Source organism: Rhinolophus sinicus, linkage group LG07, assembly GCF_036562045.2.
Source record: "Rhinolophus sinicus isolate RSC01 linkage group LG07, ASM3656204v1, whole genome shotgun sequence".
Taxonomy (NCBI): domain Eukaryota; kingdom Metazoa; phylum Chordata; class Mammalia; order Chiroptera; family Rhinolophidae; genus Rhinolophus; species Rhinolophus sinicus.
Genome location: NC_133757.1, coordinates 496,606 through 514,826, shown reverse-complemented (window position 1 = coordinate 514,826; position 18,221 = coordinate 496,606). Strand labels below are relative to the sequence as shown.

At 59.0% G+C, this 18,221-nt stretch overlaps 2 protein-coding genes across 3 annotated transcripts in view; one reads left to right on the top strand and one right to left on the bottom strand.

Annotated features, from left to right (window-relative positions):
* Window positions 1-12,720, top strand: part of INPP5A (inositol polyphosphate-5-phosphatase A) — a 168,719-nt gene extending 155,999 nt beyond the window's left edge. Inside the window, exons 13-16 of one of the 2 annotated variants that reach the window (XM_019728303.2) lie at window positions 8,256-8,367; window positions 10,253-10,321; window positions 11,119-11,155; window positions 11,295-12,720. In XM_019728303.2, coding sequence (XP_019583862.1) covers window positions 8,256-8,367; window positions 10,253-10,321; window positions 11,119-11,155; window positions 11,295-11,344 — 268 coding nt within the window. In that variant the 3' untranslated portion in view covers window positions 11,345-12,720. Of the gene's footprint in view, window positions 1-8,255; window positions 8,368-10,252; window positions 10,322-11,118; window positions 11,207-11,294 lie in introns of both variants that reach the window. The other variant, XM_019728304.2, reaches the window with a different exon arrangement.
* A 1,422-nt stretch (window positions 12,721-14,142) lies between these two features.
* NKX6-2 (NK6 homeobox 2) lies at window positions 14,143-15,557 on the bottom strand. The gene is made up of 3 exons (XM_019728306.2): window positions 15,003-15,557; window positions 14,753-14,925; window positions 14,143-14,554 (listed from the first exon to the last, which is right to left on the bottom strand). Exons 1-3 carry the CDS (start codon window positions 15,406-15,408, stop codon window positions 14,300-14,302), a joined length of 834 nt encoding a protein of 277 aa, XP_019583865.2. The 5' UTR covers window positions 15,409-15,557; the 3' UTR covers window positions 14,143-14,299.
* Between the last annotated feature and the right edge of the window lie 2,664 nt (window positions 15,558-18,221).

Below are 18,221 nucleotides of genomic sequence, written 5' to 3'. Positions count from 1 at the left end.
CAGCATAAGCCTGCTGTGCAAAACCCACCCCAGTGCTGTGTCGTCCACCCCCCACTGGCCGGCCGGCCGGCCACCCCCCCTGCCCGGTCATCCACCCCCCAAGTGGCTACCACCTTAGGTTAAGTCATGGGAGTGGAGAAGCTCTTGGTCCAGGGAGGAACCTTCCAGAACATTGGCACCCCGTCCTCTTCACAGGCTCCTACCTGTCCCGAACTCCCCGCATCCCCTCGTCAGGGGCACCAGGTCACCCCGCGGGAAAGGAGGCAGCGAGTCCACCCCCCACACCAGGGCCCAGTGCAGGAAACCCCAGAACAACTTTGGGGGCACTCACCACCTTCCTGGGGGGCTGGGCCCCACCACTGGGGCTTGAGACCAGACTATGGGCATGCAGCCTGCCCAGGGGTACCACGGAGACCCCGTCCCACTGGGCCTATCACCCTTCAGTGCCAGGATACCCCGCGCAGGGGGGGGCCACCTGCGGTGCCCAGGAGTTGCTCCCTGCCAAGCCCAGGGCCACTCCTGCTGGGGGCTTGGGCAGAGGCTGGCCCCGGGGAAGAAGCATTCCTGTGTCGGGCTGTCTTGTCACCCAGTGCCATCCTCAGCGTTTCTCAGGTTGTGTCTGTGCTCCCCAAGCTGCCAGGCTGCCAGCACGTCCTGGAAGGCTCTGAGGATGCGCTTGTGAAGTGTGGGCCACCGCGGCTATCACACAGGACCACACCGTGGTGGCTTCCCTGGCAATTGTGGGGACCTGTGGGTGTGGCCATGAGGGCGGAGTCAGCGAAAGTCTGCCCTGGCTCCTGCCTTCTGTGCCTTTTGTCTTTGTCATTCAAGTGAACACGTCGCACACTGGCGGAGCCATCCCGGCCCCTGTCCTGGTGGAGGGGAGCTTTCAGGTGCTCGCTGAGGGCCCCCCTGCAGCATTGCACAGTGAGACATTGTCCCCGAGTGCAGGGCAGACGTGGGGGGGTTCTCAGTGCAGAGGGTGGGAGCGACCCCCACTGTGGTCCCCTTGGCTGCAAGCCTCGGCCAGTAGCACGCCGTGACAGTCCCCTCCCCAGAGACGTTTCATTAGCAGACAGGTCCTGTAATGACGGTGACCGGAGCGTTTTTCTCCAGCAAAGTCATTTGTTACCATTCTCCATGGACTAATAGAACGTCACTCCTAATGGGCTCTAACTTCTTGCTGTCTGTCATTTTGCTAGAAAAGGTGCTAATATCTCAGACGTTTATAGAGCCTTCGACTCTCTCCTCACCTGCAGCCGCAGCCAAGTGAGTGCAGCACCTTCACGAGGGACAGCTGTGAAGCTGGCCTGGGGGCAGTCAGGAAGCAGAGCGTGCCACCTGGCCAGGCTCCAGTGGGAGAGCAGGAAGGTCGCTGGACAGACCCAGGCTGCCCCTGCCACTGCCACCCCCTCCCAGGTGGCGCCTGCCAGCCCACCAGGAGTACCTTTGAAGCCACAGTGTGTTCCCATGTGCTCCCCACGTAAAGAGCTCTACGTGTGCTCAGTGACTGGGGGACAGCGTGGTGTTGGCACAGCTCCGCCCACTCTGGGTTCCCTGTGAAACCGCCGGCTTTGCGCTGGCGCAGGATCTGCCATAACATTGGTTGTCTGAGGTGGACGTTGGTAACAGTGAGCTTTCATCACCCTGTGTTGTCAGGCTCTTAGCCCCTGGTGCCCAGGACCCACAGAGGGACAGGTGGCCCTGCCACCCTCCCCGCCCCCTCTGGCCCAGCGTCCACTCGCAGCTTCTGCCTCTGGACCCAGATTTGGGCCGTTCAAAGCCGATGGCAGGAGCCCTGCCACCCAGCCGTGGGTGCAATGATTTGGAACTGGAACAGCCATGCCTCTGTCTTCTTATGCATTCTAGCCAGGCGGGAATTTCTAATTTATAGTTTAATTTTGAGAGTTGTTGTCATTCATTTTCAGATAAAGAGACTGAGATATAAAGCTAAGGTGGTTCAGCTGCCTTTCCACTAACGTGGCGGCGGCACTAGATATTCCCACAAGCCCACGCGGCACAGGGGTGGGAGCGTGGTGGGCTCCGGAATGCAGTCCCATGCGGGCATGATCTCCTCCCCGGGCACCAAGCATTCTGACCTACACCCTGCCCACAGCACACCCCTCCAACTCCCCCAGGACAGCCCCTCCGAAACCTCCTTCCCTGAAGCCAGAGAACTCATGATCCGCAAGAAATCACCCTACATCAGAGACGGACCCCCCTTCCTACCATCACACTGGACTGTTAGCCATGGAGGCCGACGTTCCCTGGGCTGGTCACCACCTCATTCCCACAACCTCCAGTGCTCTGGCCACTGCTGACCAGGGCTTTTTTTTCCAAATTTATTTGTGATGAAGATGACAGCTATCTATCATGTCACTGCAATTCGGCTCACTTCAAAATATAGCAAAGCATTTGTGGAAATGACTGAATCTTTCCGCTTACAAAAAAAAACACCATGTCCCACCACTGAAGTGGCTGGCACTGACCGTCACTTTGGGGACGAATCCCAGGGAGCAGCAACTCTCGCCGTTTGGTCCCAGGACCACATACACTCTTGGAAAAATGGGGGAACCCAAAGGGCTTTCCTCTGTGGGTTATATCTATTGATAGTTATCATGATTTTAAAATATTTATTCACTCACTTTTAAATGGCAGTAAGAAACCATTACATGTTAACATAAATAACACTTTTATGGAAAAAATAACTGTTGCCCAATCAAAAATAATTTGCGAGAAGAGTGGCATGGTTTCACTTTTAAAAGAACTTTCTTAAATTTCGGCTTAATGGACGGCGGCTGCAATCTCGTATCTGCTTCATGTCTGGCCTGGAAAGGGGGCTCCAGCAGCCTTGTCAGACCACGTGGGTGCGCCTTGGGGAAGGACGTCTCCTGAGAATTCAGCTGCCATAGGATCTGAGACCGTGCCAGTGCCTGGGCGTTCTGTCCCTTGGGAGGGTCGTTTGCCCATGTGCATGACTGGTGCCATCACACAGCTCTGCAGAAACCCTGATTCCGAGTTGTGCAGATGCTCCAGGGTTGGCTCACGTCCCTCGCAGTGTCAGTGGCTCCTCCCTCAGGACCTGAGCTCAGCAGAGGACGGACTCTTTATGGTGGGAGGTCATCAGGCTCGTGGGGGATACAAGTTCTCCAGAATTCTCGTTTTTCCTGAAAGCTTGAACTTGGTCATTGGCAACAAATGCTGTTGCTTGTTTCCCTGGAGAGGCAGGTTCCTCGTCCCTTCTTGAGGAAACGCCTGTCACACATCCGAGTCTGAGCGGCCATGTGTGCCTGCCTTTCTAGTGAAAACGGTGTTCTGTGGAAACAAGCTGAAAGGGCAGGGGCTCCGCCACGCGCGGCACGGCCACACCGCTCGCTGTCTGGCAGAATGTTCCCCACCGCGTCCCAAGTACCATGTCTGCCAGGCTCGGAAGTCAATGGTGGTTAGTGCTGCTGCGCCCACGCCCTCTGAAGGAGAGCACCTCTGTCTGAGCACGGGCGACACGGAAGGACAGACGACCACCAAAGCCACTGGTTCCTGCTGAGGCCACACCCATCAGTGCCACCTCAACACTGTGACGATCTCCCAGAGCATCTGAGTGTGATTATGAGCATAGTGTTTACCTTCTGGACCCCTGAACGGGTGTCATGGACTTGGGCAAGACCACACCACACCAAAAACTAGCCCTAAGCTGGAAACAACCAAAATGGCCCAATGGCAGGATGGGTCTTTGCTTCTGTCACAGCACGGTGAGTGGCAGTGACCAGCTGCTTCACATGGTCCATGAACAAACGTGCGTCAGTGTGCACGAAGGAGGCTGCTTGGTTGTGTTGGTCGGTCACTGAGGGCGAGACTGGTGGGTGGAGTCACGACCCTTGACCCTCCTGGCAGCAGTGGAAGGACCTGGGCTGCTGGCTGTGGACCGGGGTTTCCTTGGTGCGGCGTCACGCAAGGGGACGGTGGGCACACGTCCATGGTGCTGTGGCCTCTCCCTGGTGTGGATCGTACTTTAACTTGAGGTTGACCAGAAGGACAGAAACGTGTCAAGACCTGGACGCACCTATGAGAACTTCTCCAAGTGTTGAATGCTTTCTGAGTAAGTCCGATGGGGTGGGTCACCGCCACACAGTCCAGGGAAGAGTCACTGTCATGGGAGAGCTGTTCTTACTGAACAGATGTGTTACAGGGAGGATCAAGTCCCAGCTTTTGACAAAGATGAACGTACACAACACAGGACGACCCACAGCAGTCTGGCCGGAGGACGCTGTGTCTACACTGGATGCGGGTATTTTTAAATTCAGATTAGGAGGCTCTTCTCAAATGTCTTTGTGGACCATGACTTGAAGTTCCGCATCTGTCATAACATTTGCAAAACTGTAGAATTCATGCAGGAATGATGAGCTGCCCGCTGTTTGCCAGGCCAGGTGCTCAGGGAGGGAGCGGGGACAGCTGTCTGTCCGGCTGTGCCTGAGCCCTGGTTGGAGCCGGCTCCCGTGATGCTCAGGGACCAGAAAACCTGCAGGCCCTCCGCCCGGCACGCGCCTCCACAGCGGAGGGTGCTTTCTGCTGCTGCATTGTTGCACTTCCTAGTTCCACTATGACCTCAGTTCCTGCTCAGTTATTTCTTTGATTTTAGTTGTTTCTTTCCTAGGAATTTAATTTACAGTTTTTGAAACCAAGTCTTTGAGACCCCCATTGTATACTGAGTCCTCAGGGCTCATGTGAACCTGGGGACAATCTCAGGTGACACACCTTCCACCATGTGCACGTGCCCATACCATTTTTCTCTGTAGCTCAGTAAGTCGGCCTCGACGCGGGGGTCACCGTGTCTGCCATCACTACACAGGGCTGGCATCTGGAGACAGTAGCTCCCTTACCAGGAGAGAACTTAGGGTCCTGTCCTCTCACCTGCCCTGAGGGGTGCAGGCAGCACCCCCACTTCTCCGTCTGCACTTTCAACAGATGTGGAGCTGTTCCTGGTGTGGCTGGTTCAGGAAGGCCCCCGCCCCGCCCCCCCTGAGTTTCCTCCTGAGACCAGCGAGCCCAGAGCACAGCAGGGCTTTGTGTTGTCAGTGTGCCTTGGTGACACCACCCGCCGGCCCAGGCTGCTCAGATGGAGACTTGAGCTTGTCTGCAGGGCCAGTCTCCTGCCCACATCCTGAGGTAGGAGCCCGGAGTGGGGACGGGAGGAAAGGGGCGTGGCCTCCAGGACAGGTGGGCGATTGTTAGCTTTATCACATGCCCCCCCTTAAGGCGGTTACTCCCTCACCACACGGGCACCGGAGGGCGGCTTGTCCTGCATCCCCACCCTGTGCAGGGTTTGCTTTCAGATAAGTCTGCATGCACAGCAAGCACCATATTAATCAGTGTCATTCCCTGAGGGACCCGGCCCCAGACTCACCTGGGCCCCGCTGGTCCATCCAGACTTGGCCCTGGGACCCTGGGCGTGGCCAGGGACCCCCAGGCTGTGGGGGTGAGGGCGTGGCCACTGCTCCAGGCTCTTCTGTTCCTTATCACCAGAGCCACTGTCCCAGCGGTGAGGACTGGTCAGGTCCTGGCTGTGGACAGAGCAGAGGCAGGCCCGATGCTCTGGTGGCTCCGCGGTACATGTGGGGACATCACCTACAGACTTATTTAAACATCACCTTTTGTGTGCTGTTCAGACCGAGACCCAGGATTTACACTGAACCTCTGCCCGTGGGCACAGCCCCTTTGGCGATGGGTGGGCGTCGTGGTGCAGCCCCACATGAGACCCCAGACAGCAGGCACTTTCTGGGAGGAGAGTTTTCTGTAGCAGAAGCAATGTCATCGGTACAACAGAGGAGAAATGGTTTCTGAGGCAGATGGAGTCAACCCTGTCTCTGTCCAGGCTGCATCTCCGAGTTGTCCTTTCCAGCTGGGCCTCCTGTGTGGCTGCACACCTGCCCCTTGTCTGAAGCCGCTCAGACAGCACAGCTGGGGCCAGGGAGCCACTTGGTGGCATGCCACCTCACAGGGTCGTGATGGAATGCTCTGGAGTGGGCAGGAAGCACCTGACTCACAGAGGCCGCTAGTCAGCGCTGGCCTGCCGGGCTGCGGGCCGCAGACTCGCTTGTCACCAGGGCATCCTGGGTTGGCTGCAGATTTCCTCCTGGGTAAACTTGACCCTCGGCCGCTTCTCAGCAAAGACCCTCCCACTCCCACACAACCTTCAGAGACCAGCTGGCAGTGGGCTCAGCCTCAGGACATTCTGAGCTGTGGCCTCAGCCTTGCTGGCAGCCCTCACCCCTGAACTTTGACCTCAGCTGGGCAGTGTTGCTCCAGAGTGACTCAGCATGTTGTCCTTTGGAAACAGACTGTGTGGGTCCCGCTGCAGGGAACCCACTACCCCTCCGCAGCATCTCCCCTGGGCCGCAGATTGGACGATTTGCGGCAGGCAGGGCCGATTCCCGCCAGGCGAGTGTCCTTCACCGTCCCAGGTGAGCTCCACTGAGACGCCTGTCATTTAAATGTCTGGGGACAGGCCAGGTGCTGGCCGCCACTTTTCCCGAGAAGAAGTTTGTGTGGGGCAGCTGGTATTCTGTCCTTTAAAAGTAGGTACTAGAAGTGGGAACATGTAGCTCTGGATTTTAACCACATTTGCTGCTTTGGGTCTTTAATCAAGTAAAACAGCAGCTCCCTGCGTGGGGCTGGGGTCACCTCAGGGTTCTGGTGAACGTGCGTGGGACACGCTGCAGAACGGGAAAGGCTGGGCCTGCTGATTCCGCAGAAACGAGAAGTACGAATCCAGACCACGTGTTAGGTGGTTGGGGCACGAGGACAGACTGGGTCTCAGGCCACAGAGCAGAGCGACAAGGTGACCAGGCGCCCACGACAGCAACAGCCCCGAGAGCCAATGGCATCCTTGTCTTGCAGCTAAAGCAGGAAAACTTCATAGAGAGTCAGGCGCCATTCACAGCAAGACCATATGGAATTAACCTACAAAACACATTAGACTTTTACAAGAAGAAATTTTAGACAATCGAAGGTTGTACGAGATGCACCACAAGTAAGGAGACACACCACCCTGGGGACACACCACTCAGTGACATGTGGGGACACACCACACTGTGACGTGGGGACACACCACACTGGGGACACACCACACTACCACACTGTGACATGTGGGGACACACCACACTGGGGACACACCACACTACCACACTGTGACATGTGGGGACACACCACGTTGGGGACACACTGAGCACAGCTTAGGTTCTCCCCAAAGCCGGGTCATTCTAGGTTAAGTTCATTTACTGTGACTTCAGTACAAGCGCTATCAGACGGACCACTGGCGGGATCAGCAGTTTTACATGGATGATGGGCAGGCCCGCTGGGCAATGCAGAGCCCAGAGGCAGGGCTGTCTGGTGAGTTCCAGAAACAGGAGGAAGCTGCCTGCAGGGGGACGAGCATGAGGGTCCTCGGACAGGTGGCCACAAGACACTGTGCACAAGTGCCGGTACTGAGGCATAGCCAGCAGGTCCGTGGGACCATGCTGATATGCTCCACTGGTGGTCACAGAGCAGGCCTGGGGCTGGTGGCACCCCCACCTGCTCTCACCCACGTTTGAGTCACTTGCCGATCAGCTCTTGGCTGGTGGCTCCATTGCTCAGGAAGCCCCCAGGCCTCTTCCTGTGGCCTAGCAGGTCAGTGGGCTGGAAGAGGTGGGCCTGTGGCCAGGGCAGGGATGGTCTCACACTCTGCCACCACGATGACCTCAGGCCATGGCGTGGGCTTCTGGACACGTCCTGAGATGAGAACTGAGGTGGGAGCAGCTTACGGGGACGAGGGTATGTGGCCAGGTTAGGCCCCAGCTGTCCCCGGGCTCCCTCTGGGAGGCACATGAGCCGTCTGGGGTGCAGCCCCTCAACAAAGTCCCAGGTTGACTCCCTGGGGTGCAGATGGGGAAGGAGACCCCACTGAGCTGGGCACGGCTGCGTCACGGGGGCAGGTGAGGTCCGGACACTGTTTTTTTCCTGTGCAGGTTTTCATTGTATTTTAGTCTGTGTCCAAAAATAAAACCAAACTTTAATAGATGATCCTATTCTTTTAAAATAATTATGAGTTTGCCTTTACATTCTAGAAACTTCTGTATGAGTTTTCTTTCCCAGGACAGCACTGGCCGTCCTAATGGGCAGGAAAGGAACCCACACAGCCCTCCCCTTGGGATGTGGAGGAGGGTCAGGGGGAGGTGGGCACCGGGCAGCGATGACCGGCCTGGGTCCTGTCTCCCCAGCTACCCGTATAGCGAGGACTCGAGCCAGGGGAAGCAGTACATGAACACCCGCTGCCCGGCCTGGTGTGACCGCGTCCTCATGTCCCCGTCCGCCAAGGAGCTGATTCTGAGGGTAAGTGGCAGGCCGCCTGGCACCGGCCGAGCAGGGGAGACCCAGAGTGCCAGGGCCAGTTGGGGAGGCCGCTGGGCTGGCATCCATGTCTCTGTTGACCCCAGGATGAGCCCTCACTTTGGGGCTCAGGCTTAAAGGGGCTGCGGACGAGCCAGTGTCTGTGTGAACTTAGAACGTGTCTGAACGGTCATGGGCTTCACACATCGGTGGGTCATTCTGTCCTTGAGCTGCACAGTGTGGTATCTGGCTACTTTCTTAAGCTGCAAACAGCCAGGTTCACATCTGGGCTCTGTGACTCGCAAAGGAATGGGCAGAGTGTTCCAATGTCGGGAAATTTTCAGGTTTCCTGTAGCCTCTTGAATTTCCAGGGTTTTTCAAGTCCCACATTTTAACACAGAAAGAGTGTTTTCAAAAGAACCAATATCTGAATTGGTTTTATCAACCCCACTAATATGATAATGAGGAAACATAGTAATGAAACGCACTGGTTCAAATGAAGCAGCAGATGGCCTCTGCGTGAGATGTGGGCGGCAGGACGGAGGAGGTGGGAGGCCCTGGTGACCCCCCAGCCCAGGCCATCCTCAGACCTCAGCTGAGTCTGCTTTAGGCTCCAGTCGCTCCCCTCACAGCCCTCTGGGCTGCACCGAAGGGTCCTGTGCAGACCCTGGGCCTTACCCCCCGTGAGAAGGCTGGCCAGCCCCCGTTGTCTCCACGCCGCATCCAGGGCTCTAGGCAGCTCAGTAAGAGAGAGTGCTTTAGACGTCTGCATTCATTCACATTTTCTCCGGTTTGGGGAACCGAGATTTGATAGTGCAGACATGATGAGGACAGAGCCGAGCCGTGTGTCCCTTCCTGGGCAGAAGTCCCCACAGGCCCTCCCCTGGGAGGTGCCAGGCGGGCGTTACAGGCCACGGATTCGCCAAGCAGCTTTGGCAGCATCATCCATCATGCCACGCTCGGTTTCCTTGTCATCATGTCCCGTCTGCTTCCCCGCCCGAGGACGGCGACGGAGGTGGCTGCCCGCGGTGCTGCCTGGAGGCGCGGTGATGAACGCTCAGCCAGGTGTGCGCCCGCAGCCATTTGTTTGTCTCGAGATTATGCAGTTGCAAATACACAATTTTATGCTGCCTTTGTAAATTACCACGTGGCATTTGATGAATGTCCCCACTTCCAGGCGGCGTTGCGCTCACACACGCGGTGCAGAGGTTATGTTTTTACACCTCCTGGCAGGCGACCACGCTGGAAAGTAAATCTGACCTTAAGCTTCCTACTGCATTAAAGATAATTCAGTTTTAACTTTATGGTCTCAGACGCTTCAGCTGCGGATGTAAACTTCCAGCCCCATCAGAGCCGACTGACTGCCAGGAACAGGCGGTGGACCATCGCACCCCCAATAAAGGCGTCAGCCAGGCGCAGGCAGCAGGCGCACAGTCCGCTGGCGCTGCGGCTTCAGTGGTGTCTGTCCTCGTTTGAACAGAGTTGTGGGTGCATAGAGCCCGTGTCACACACGAGTGTAAATGAGGGACTGGGCTGGATGCACCTGCAGCTCCGGGGCAAACGTGAAAAGAAACTTCATGCTTCCACTCACTGTAATGAGCGTGGGGCGCCTTGCCTCCCCAGAAGTCCAGGGAGCCTGCCAGAAGAGAGCGCGGGGGGCTGTCACCCTGACTCGCCCACGTCGCCACCCTTCCAGAGGCAGGAGCCCTCTGGGCCAGGAGAGCCTGGGGCCCAGGCCCGGAGGTGCTGCCAGGACCTCTGCCCACCTGCCAGCGCGCTCCATCCTAGGGTGGGTGGCGTGTGGCTCACTCGCAGGCACTGTCACCTCTCTGCTCCCTGAGGAAACCATTCCTGCCTCCCACACTTTCCTTCTGTTTGCTTTTCCCAGTCGGAGAGCGAGGACAAGGTTGTCACCTACGACCACATCGGCCCCAATGTCTGCATGGGAGACCACAAGGTGATGTACCTGGAGGTGGCCGGGGGCAGGGCGGGGGAGGGGGGGGCAGGCGGGGGCGGGGCTGGCTCCTCTGCCTGCGCATTCTGGCTTCACAGAAGAGGCCAACTTGTCTGTTTTCATTGGATTTTCGTAAAATACCGGGAGGTAGATGGGTAGGTAGAGAAAGCAGAAATGACTGGTCACAATGGAATAAAGTACACAATTTTACTATTTGTAAAAAATACTGTCTACACCTGATTCTCTCTGTAGGCCATTTCTCAAGTGTGCATTTGAAATATTTCATGGCCCTTATGCCGAGCACGCTGTCAGCAGTGCAGTGTGAATGGGTGTTCCCGACCAGTGCGTCAGGGAGAAACACCACACCTTGGGATGGGGCTAACTTTGTGCAAGGCTCTGTCCCCAGCCATCCTCACTGAGGGGCTGTGCTGGGCGACAGGTGGCGACCCCCCACCAAATCGGGGACGTATGGATTCCCGCTTTAAAGTCCGATGGGCCCAACCACTGGGTGTACCATCCTAAGACCCAGCTCCCACACTGCTGGCCGGTGGGAACAGGCCAGAGGATGGGCACTCTGTCCCATTAGCGGGGGTGTATTCAGTCTTTAAGTCTGTTTTCACGTGAGTTTTTGCCTGGAAGTACTATCTCTTTAAAAACACAAAGGCACTTTGCCGGGGCCTCTGGTGGCACAGCCCGGCCATTCCACATGACGCAGGCTCAGTGCCCAGGGGACGCGCCCTTTGCTGACGTGGTCGGTGGCTCCCTGCCTGGTTCTGACGCCCCCTCTTCTCCCGCTGCAGCCCGTGTTCCTGGCCTTCCGTATGGCGCCCGGGGCAGGTAAAGGTCACACACATGTGCCCAAGTGTTGTGTCGTGCAGTGACGTGGTGGTAAATATGACTCCTTCCCTCGAGTTGACCTTTCCTGAGCTTTTCCCGGTGTGTTTGTCCCTTTAACAAACCACTGATTCCACGGCAGGGAAGAGGTGCCAGCGACATGAGAGGACCCCGCGCGAGCCCTGCCTGTAGCCGCGCAGCGGATGGAAGTGGCCGTCTCTTGAAGTCCACACTCAACAGCTGCATCGAGAAACCCGCCGAGCGCCACCCGCTAGACGGCCGGCCCCACACTTCGCTTCAGCCTCTGGACCTTCCGGAGGAGCGTCACATACCTCACCGTCTTGTCTGTTCATGTGACATTAAGTAGAAATATTGGGTTTTTTTTTAATAAGTCACAGTCCTGTTGCCAAAACTCTAATAGACAGCAAAGAGACTCTGTATTTTACATTCACAGTTTTCAATTTTAATCATCGTCAGCGTGGAAGAGCTTCCCCACAGGTGTCAAACGTCCCCTCTGCCAGCTGGAGGTGTGCCCAGGGCAGGGAGACGGCGGGGGCTCTGGGCTGACTCAGGCAGTGTGGTCACTGGTAGGACGCTGGGGGGGCCCCTCGACTCACTCCCGATGGCCCCCCCTTCCGTGTTATTTACTCTACTGCCATGTTACATGGCTTTTGAATCACACTGCAGCTGCTTTCCATTTTTATATATAAATATATATAAATATATACTTTTTAAAATAATTTATAAATCTTACCAAAACTTATGCTAAATCTACTTTCCAGTATGAGTGCTCAAGAGTGTCATATCAGTAGGTAAAATTGGAGTCAGGACGTTGCACGCAGATCCACGACACAGGTGACATGGCCTGCCCCCGGGCATCATGGGCACGCCGACTGGGGCACGCCGACTGGAGCACGCCCACTGCACTAGCAGCTTGCCACACCCCTGCCTCCGGTGTAATATTAAGAATTCAATGTGAAGTTATAGCTAGCTTGGGTGTACCTTTTACCAATTTTGTAAACCGTTTTGTCTGTCTTTTGTTACTGTTCTACGGTGCCAAGTATTCTACATAAAACAATAATACTATGGGAGAAGTACACGTAGCCTAGTCTGCTTCCAGTAGAAACCGCTGTTAACATGGGCTGTATATAAAACATTCAGAGGAACAACTGTAAATTTCCTGGGTTGCTCAGCTGTAAACGCCCCGTGTAATAACCTGGCTGCAAACGTTTTCAAGCACTGAGCACAGCACTACGAGGTGACGGCAAAGCCTGTGGGTGAAACACAAGCGTCTGTTTTATTGATTTGCTTCAGAACACTACAGAATCCCTGGGCGGGGCGAGGCTGCAGGTACATGCTCGTTCTTACACAGATCACTACCAGTGCGAGTCATTTGGTGTCCGCTTGACAAGCCGATCGGGCTCTGGGTCAGTGCTGCCGTCACTCTGCTCTGCCCACCGGCCACACGCCGATTCTGGTTAACGGAGTTCCAGCTGTTGGTCACTGTGGAGGCCTTTAGAAATGACCGCTCCAGTTCCTAAGCAATAAAATTGATCATGGTGAAAACAGTCGGCTTCGCTTTGTTTCTCTTGCTTCCTGTGTCCCATCCCCTTTGAGAGGCTGAGGAGCAGGACTCTGCCCCTTTGTAGCCCCTTTCAGATCAAGCTCATTCCAAATCCCAGAATTTCATTCTATCACAAGCCTGAGCCATTAGCTGAGAGCAGAAAAATAATCTTTTGGCTGTTTTACTGCGATGGCAGTGATGGGATTTACCCCTCAGCATTTTGAAATGAGATTATGTAAATGTGCTGTTTCCCTCAAAACTTTAAAGCTGCACACCCTTCTGCTCTCAGCTCGGCTGAGAAGAGCCCCTCACAGAGATAACAAATTTTAATATTGCTCCTTTGAAAACCAGCCAGTGGTTCAGAAGGAATGTCTGTTTTTTAATAAATTGATGGGACAGCCATGTGGCAGAAAAACAAAAAAAACAGCCTTTTATGTTTCTCTTTAACATTTTCAGAACCACGTGCCAAGAGAAATCTTGTAATAATATAATCATTTGTATTTTTTTTAATTAAAACAACACTTATGCCCATTAAGATGCAACACGCGGAGCCTGGGCCACAGAGCGTCTGGCTCAGAGGATGGTCTTTTGTTAACCAGACCGAAGTCAGGGTGGTGGTTACGACCAACCCTTGGAACCCGCGGGGCGCCGGCAGCGAGGAGGGCTTCCCGGGGTTGTGCCGGGCTGGGGCCCAGTCCCGCTGACTTCACAAAGGGCGCCAGGGCCGCGCTGAGGGGACTGCACTGTCCCCGCGGGCAGAGTCTTGGATTTCTCTTCGTAGTCCCAGTTTGAATTAAACAGCTTTCTACTGCTGAAAAATCTATAAAATGGTAGCCAAAGGACCATGGCGCAGACGAACTGAAAACCCAACTTGTTTCACCTGATGTGAGGTCAGCTCGTTACTTCCAAATACTCAGCTGCTACGGCTAAAGCGTTAGTATCCGAGCAAAACGCTCCTCCGCAGGCTCGGAGGGAGCGGGGAGTGCGGGTCACCTGCCCTTCCAGGCCCCCAACTGTGTTTAAACTGTTTAAATCCGTCCCAAACCTCCGCCCTCGGAGCCAGCACAACTCGAGCCCCGCAGACCCGGGGAGGGGAGGACGGACCTGCGAACGCGCGTCTCACCTGCCGGCGCCCCGCTCCGTCCCAGCTCCTCGCGGCTCTCCCTGCGCCGAGGCCGCCCTTCCGCGCGCCGGGCCATCGCTGTCCCCTGGCAGCGTCCTCACCGAGGCGCTGGCAGCCGGGGCTGGGCTCCACCGCGCCTGCCGCCGAGCCCGACTCGCGCAGGACCCAGGCGCCCCTCGGGTCGTAGGCGCGGGCCCCGCGGGCGACAAGTGGGCCCGGAGAGGGGACAGGGAGGGCGCCGCGCCCCGGGTTTTCCAAGAGGAAGAAATACGCGGTGCAGCCGGGAGCCGCAGCTCCGACGGGACGTGTTAAATAATTTATTGATGATACAAAGTGATTCGCCCAGGACGAGCCCACGCCGGGCCGCTTTATAACTTATTCTGTAAAAATATATATACACATCCGGCTGGGGGGCGCCGGTCGCGCCCCAACCCTGGTCGCTCCGGCGTTGCGCGCGGCCTCACAAGGCGTCCGCCGCGCCGCCGCCGCACGGGCTGACCAGCGCCAAGTTCGAGGGTTTGTGCTTCTTGAGCAGCCGCGTGATCTTCTCGTCGTCCGAGTTGGGGTCCAGGGGCCGGTTGTACTCGTCATCGTCCTCGGCGTCGGAGCCGCCCACCTTCAGCTTCTCGGCGTCCGAGTCCTGCTTCTTCTTGGCCGACGCCATCTCCGCCGCGTGCCGCTTGCGCCACTTGGTCCGGCGGTTCTGGAACCACACCTGGGGGTGGAGGGTGACATCAGGCGGCGCCTCCCCTGGACCAGCTCCTCGGTTCTCACCCCGCACCCCGAGCCGCAGGGCAGCCCTGACTCCCCGGGTGGGGACGCGGCCGCTCGCGGACCGTTCGCAGGACGCGGGCGGGCAGGTTTGCCTGGCGCAGCGGGACCCGCGAAAGGCCGCCCGGGCCCACCGCCTCACCTTGACTTGGCTTTCGGTCATGCCCAGGGAGTAGGCGAGGCGCGCGCGCTCCGGGCCCGCCAGGTATTTGGTCTGTTCGAAGGTCTTCTCCAGGGCGAAGATCTGCTGGCCCGAGAAGGTCGGCCGCGAGTGCTTCTTCTTGCCGTCCTTGTCCAGGACTCCGCCGGCCTGGGCTGCAGAAGAGGGCGGGTGAGTGCGGCCGACGGCCCCGCGCCCCCGCCCCGGGACGACTCCCGCGCGCGCTACTCACCCGGGCCGGCCAGGCGCGGGTCCCTCCAGGGTGAGCCCTGCACCACGCCAGGCCAGAAGATGGGCGGGCGCCCCGGCAGCTCGGCCAGCGGCTTGGGGTAGCCGCGCGCCACGGCGGCCGCGGGCCCGAAGTAGACGCCGGCCGACGAGGCGAGCCCGTTGAGACGTGGCAGGCCGCCCAGGAGGCCGCCCCCCGCCGCGCCCACGGGCCGCCCCAGAATGTCGCTGATGCCGTGCGGGGTGCCGAGCGGCAGCTGCGCGCCCAGGCCGCCCAGCGCGGGCGCCTTGAAGCCGGCCGGACCTTGCAGCGCGTACGGGAACAGCGACGTCTTCATCTCGGCCATGTTGTGCAGCGCGGCCAGCGGCGCGCTGCTCAGCACGAACGCGCCCGGGCGGTTAGCGTCCATGGGCGCCGCCGCCGCCGGCCCGGGCGCCCATCCGGCCCGGGAAGTTCGTGCGCGGCCCGGGCGGGCGCCGCTGCAGCGGGCGCGGGTGGGCGCCGACGGCCCCGGAGGGCGGGCGCGCGCGGGGCGGCTTGGGCCGGGCCGGCGGCGGCGGCGCGGGACGGCGAACGCGGGCGACGGCTCCGGGGTCGGTCGGAGCGGTGTCGCGCGGGCCGGACGCGCTGATAACCGCGGGGCCCCGGCGCGGCGCGCGCGCTGATTGGCTGCCGGCGCCCGCGGCCCGGCCATTGGCCAGCGCCCCGCCCGCCGCGCGCCCCCGCCGGCCGTGCACTCCATGAAGGGCCCATTAGCGCGGCAGGTGCCTTCCGGGCTGTAAATTTGCCCGATTTATCTCCCCTGGGACGAAATAAATCCCGTTGGATGGGAGTTTAGTTAGGCAAAGGTTTTAATGGGAAATCAGGAAAAAATACGAGAGCATATATTATCCCCTGAAAGAATGCAGATTTGAGGATACACTCGGCACGCTCCGTGCCCCATTTGGTGAAGCGCCCCAGGCGGGCGGGCGGGCGGACGCGGGGACCCGCCGGTGCCCGTGTGGGGAACGGCCAACGCCCCACCCCGCGGCTCTCCAGCCGCCCCGCACTCAGGTTGGGTAGACCGCAAACATTTTCGGGAGCACTCTCAGGGACGCAAATGGACGGAGGAAGTCGGACCTCAGAGTCCAGGGGCCAAATGGCCAGAGTTGGCCCTCGCGAATCTGCTCTGATTTTTACAGCTGGCGTGGTGGTGAGGCCTTTCCTGGGGCCACACGCTAGGCCGCGGACTCGCGCGCGCTGCCGGCCGGTTCCTCGTTCCCTCTCAGCTTGCGGGACTGTCCTTTGCCGGGTCCGAGCGCTAGGACGGTCCGGGCTTCCCGGGAGGGCCTTTCCCGGTCACGAAGTCGCAGCTCGGTTCCCAGGAGGCAACCTAAGCCCCGAGCTTCGACTCGGGCCCCGCCACCGAGCCCAGGGCCCTCTTGTGAGCACAGCCGGATCGGGGAGAACGCGGATCGTCGTAGGCTCAGAAACCCGAGGCCCACCGTGTCCAAGGCCTCTACGTGGGTGCGCGTGTTAAGCGCAGTGGGCAGAAGTTTGGTCTTTAGACGGGCAGGTGGGGCCCATCGTGTCCTCTTTTGGGTACAAAAAGCCCCCATCCCGCAGAATTACTGTAGGGTTCAAGATCGCCGTGGGCTTTGAACAGCGGCGGAAAGCCGGTACTGAGTAAATGCTGGGCGGTGTCACGTATGTATTAATTAATCAGTGGCCGATATTACTACTATTGCTGCCCGTTTGTAGCTGTGACCCCAAAGCGCGCGCGAAAGAACAGCCGTTTCGTGGAGAGGGTAGGGGGTGGTGTGTGCCAGGCCAGCCTCTCTCGGCCCTCGTACTATCCGTCCGCAACGACTTTCCCGTTTCACCCCGGCCTCCGGGGTTTAGGTGGCGTGCACCAAGGCTGCCCTCGCGGTTCTGTGCAGGGACCCAGTGTCCGCTTGCACCGTGACCCTCGGGGGTCCATTTTCGTTTTGTGCAGTCAGCGGCAGGGCTTGGTGGCCAGGTGGCGGCTCGGAAAGCCACTGGTCGCGCGTCCTAGGCGGGCGTGGGGTGGTCGCCCCTGCCTCGCGTGCCTGCACCAGGCTGGGCCCGGCTTCGTGTGCGGTGCAGCCCGCGCATGGGGTTTTCTCTCCCTCTGCTTCCTCCTCACGAGCTGCACTCGTGGGATTCGGGCGTTGTTGGCCCGCAGGCAATCGGCCCCAGCGCGCCGCTCGCGGGGTTCCCGCGCCCCGGGCCCGCCGACCCCGAGACCCTCCCCGGCCTCGCTCGCTCCCTACTTTCTCGGAGGAAACAACAGCGCGTGTATGCCCCAGAGCCCAGCCGCAGGGAGGACCCTGCCCCGCAGGTTTTGGAGTCCCCTGGACTCGCCGGAGGCGGCCTCATGGGTGGCCAAGGCTCGGGCTTGGTGAGGTGGGTTGCTGAGGGCATAGGGGCGGGGCCAGAGGAGGGAGAGGCGGGGCTGAAGCGGGTCAAGGGCGGCTCCCGCTCCCTATCCCTCTTCTGCGCTTCCGAGCCCACCCTGGGCTGTGGAGGCCGGATGGTTTTCTGCGGGCCGGCCAGCAGGGACGTGCCCGGGAGGGACGACACAGGTTGCGCTCCCTTCCGAAGGGTCCCCGCCACCTTGGCTCTAGGCAAGAGAGACGCCCAGCTCCCGGAGCCTAGCTTTGGGCTCCTCGCACACCCCGGCGCTGAGAAAAGAGACCCCAACTAGCTTCCCTGCGCCCCAGGAACCCCAGGCCTGTCTGCGTCGCTGAGCACTCCCTGGCTGCCTCCGGAACGCTTGGGGTCGCGAGTGGGACTGCCGTCTCTACTGGCCGCAGTGTGCACAGCTTTCCAGGGAACCCGGGCCAGGGGTGCGCGATGGGAGACGGGGGTGCGGTTCTGGAGGACCCCGGCTGATTTGGGGACGCCAGGAGTGCAGGTTAAGGGCAGCCTCTTTTCCACGCCCTTCTGGCTATAGGTGTCTCGGTGCGCTCCCCAGGCCCCCTATCCTGCCCTGGGCCCGAGGGTTCTCCAGCCGGAGCCCTGAGAGCTCACCCACCCTGCAGGACGCCGCGTCACTGGGGCGCCAGCCCCACCCAGCGTCCCGGTCCCGGTATAAAGGCATGCCCACCACCTCTGCGCGCTCCGCAGCCTGAGCGCTCTCTGCCTGCTACCCGGGCTTTCACGGCACCCCCTCTTCTTGCGGGCCCCAGGCGCCGCCCTCTTGGTAGGATCAAAGGAACA

What these genes read in the sequence shown, in the direction of transcription:
- NKX6-2 (XM_019728306.2), bottom strand. Translation starts at nt 15,408, where the DNA reads ATGGACGCTAACCGCCCGGGCGCGTTCGTGCTGAGCAGCGCGCCGCTG. An exon ending in CCCGCGCCTGGCCGGCCCGG is followed by an intron (nt 14,926 to 15,002) that starts GTGAGTAGCGCG and finishes CCTCTTCTGCAG; the next exon opens with CCCAGGCCGGCGGAGTCCTG. An exon ending in TGACCGAAAGCCAAGTCAAG is followed by an intron (nt 14,555 to 14,752) that starts GTGAGGCGGTGG and finishes CTCCACCCCCAG; the next exon opens with GTGTGGTTCCAGAACCGCCG.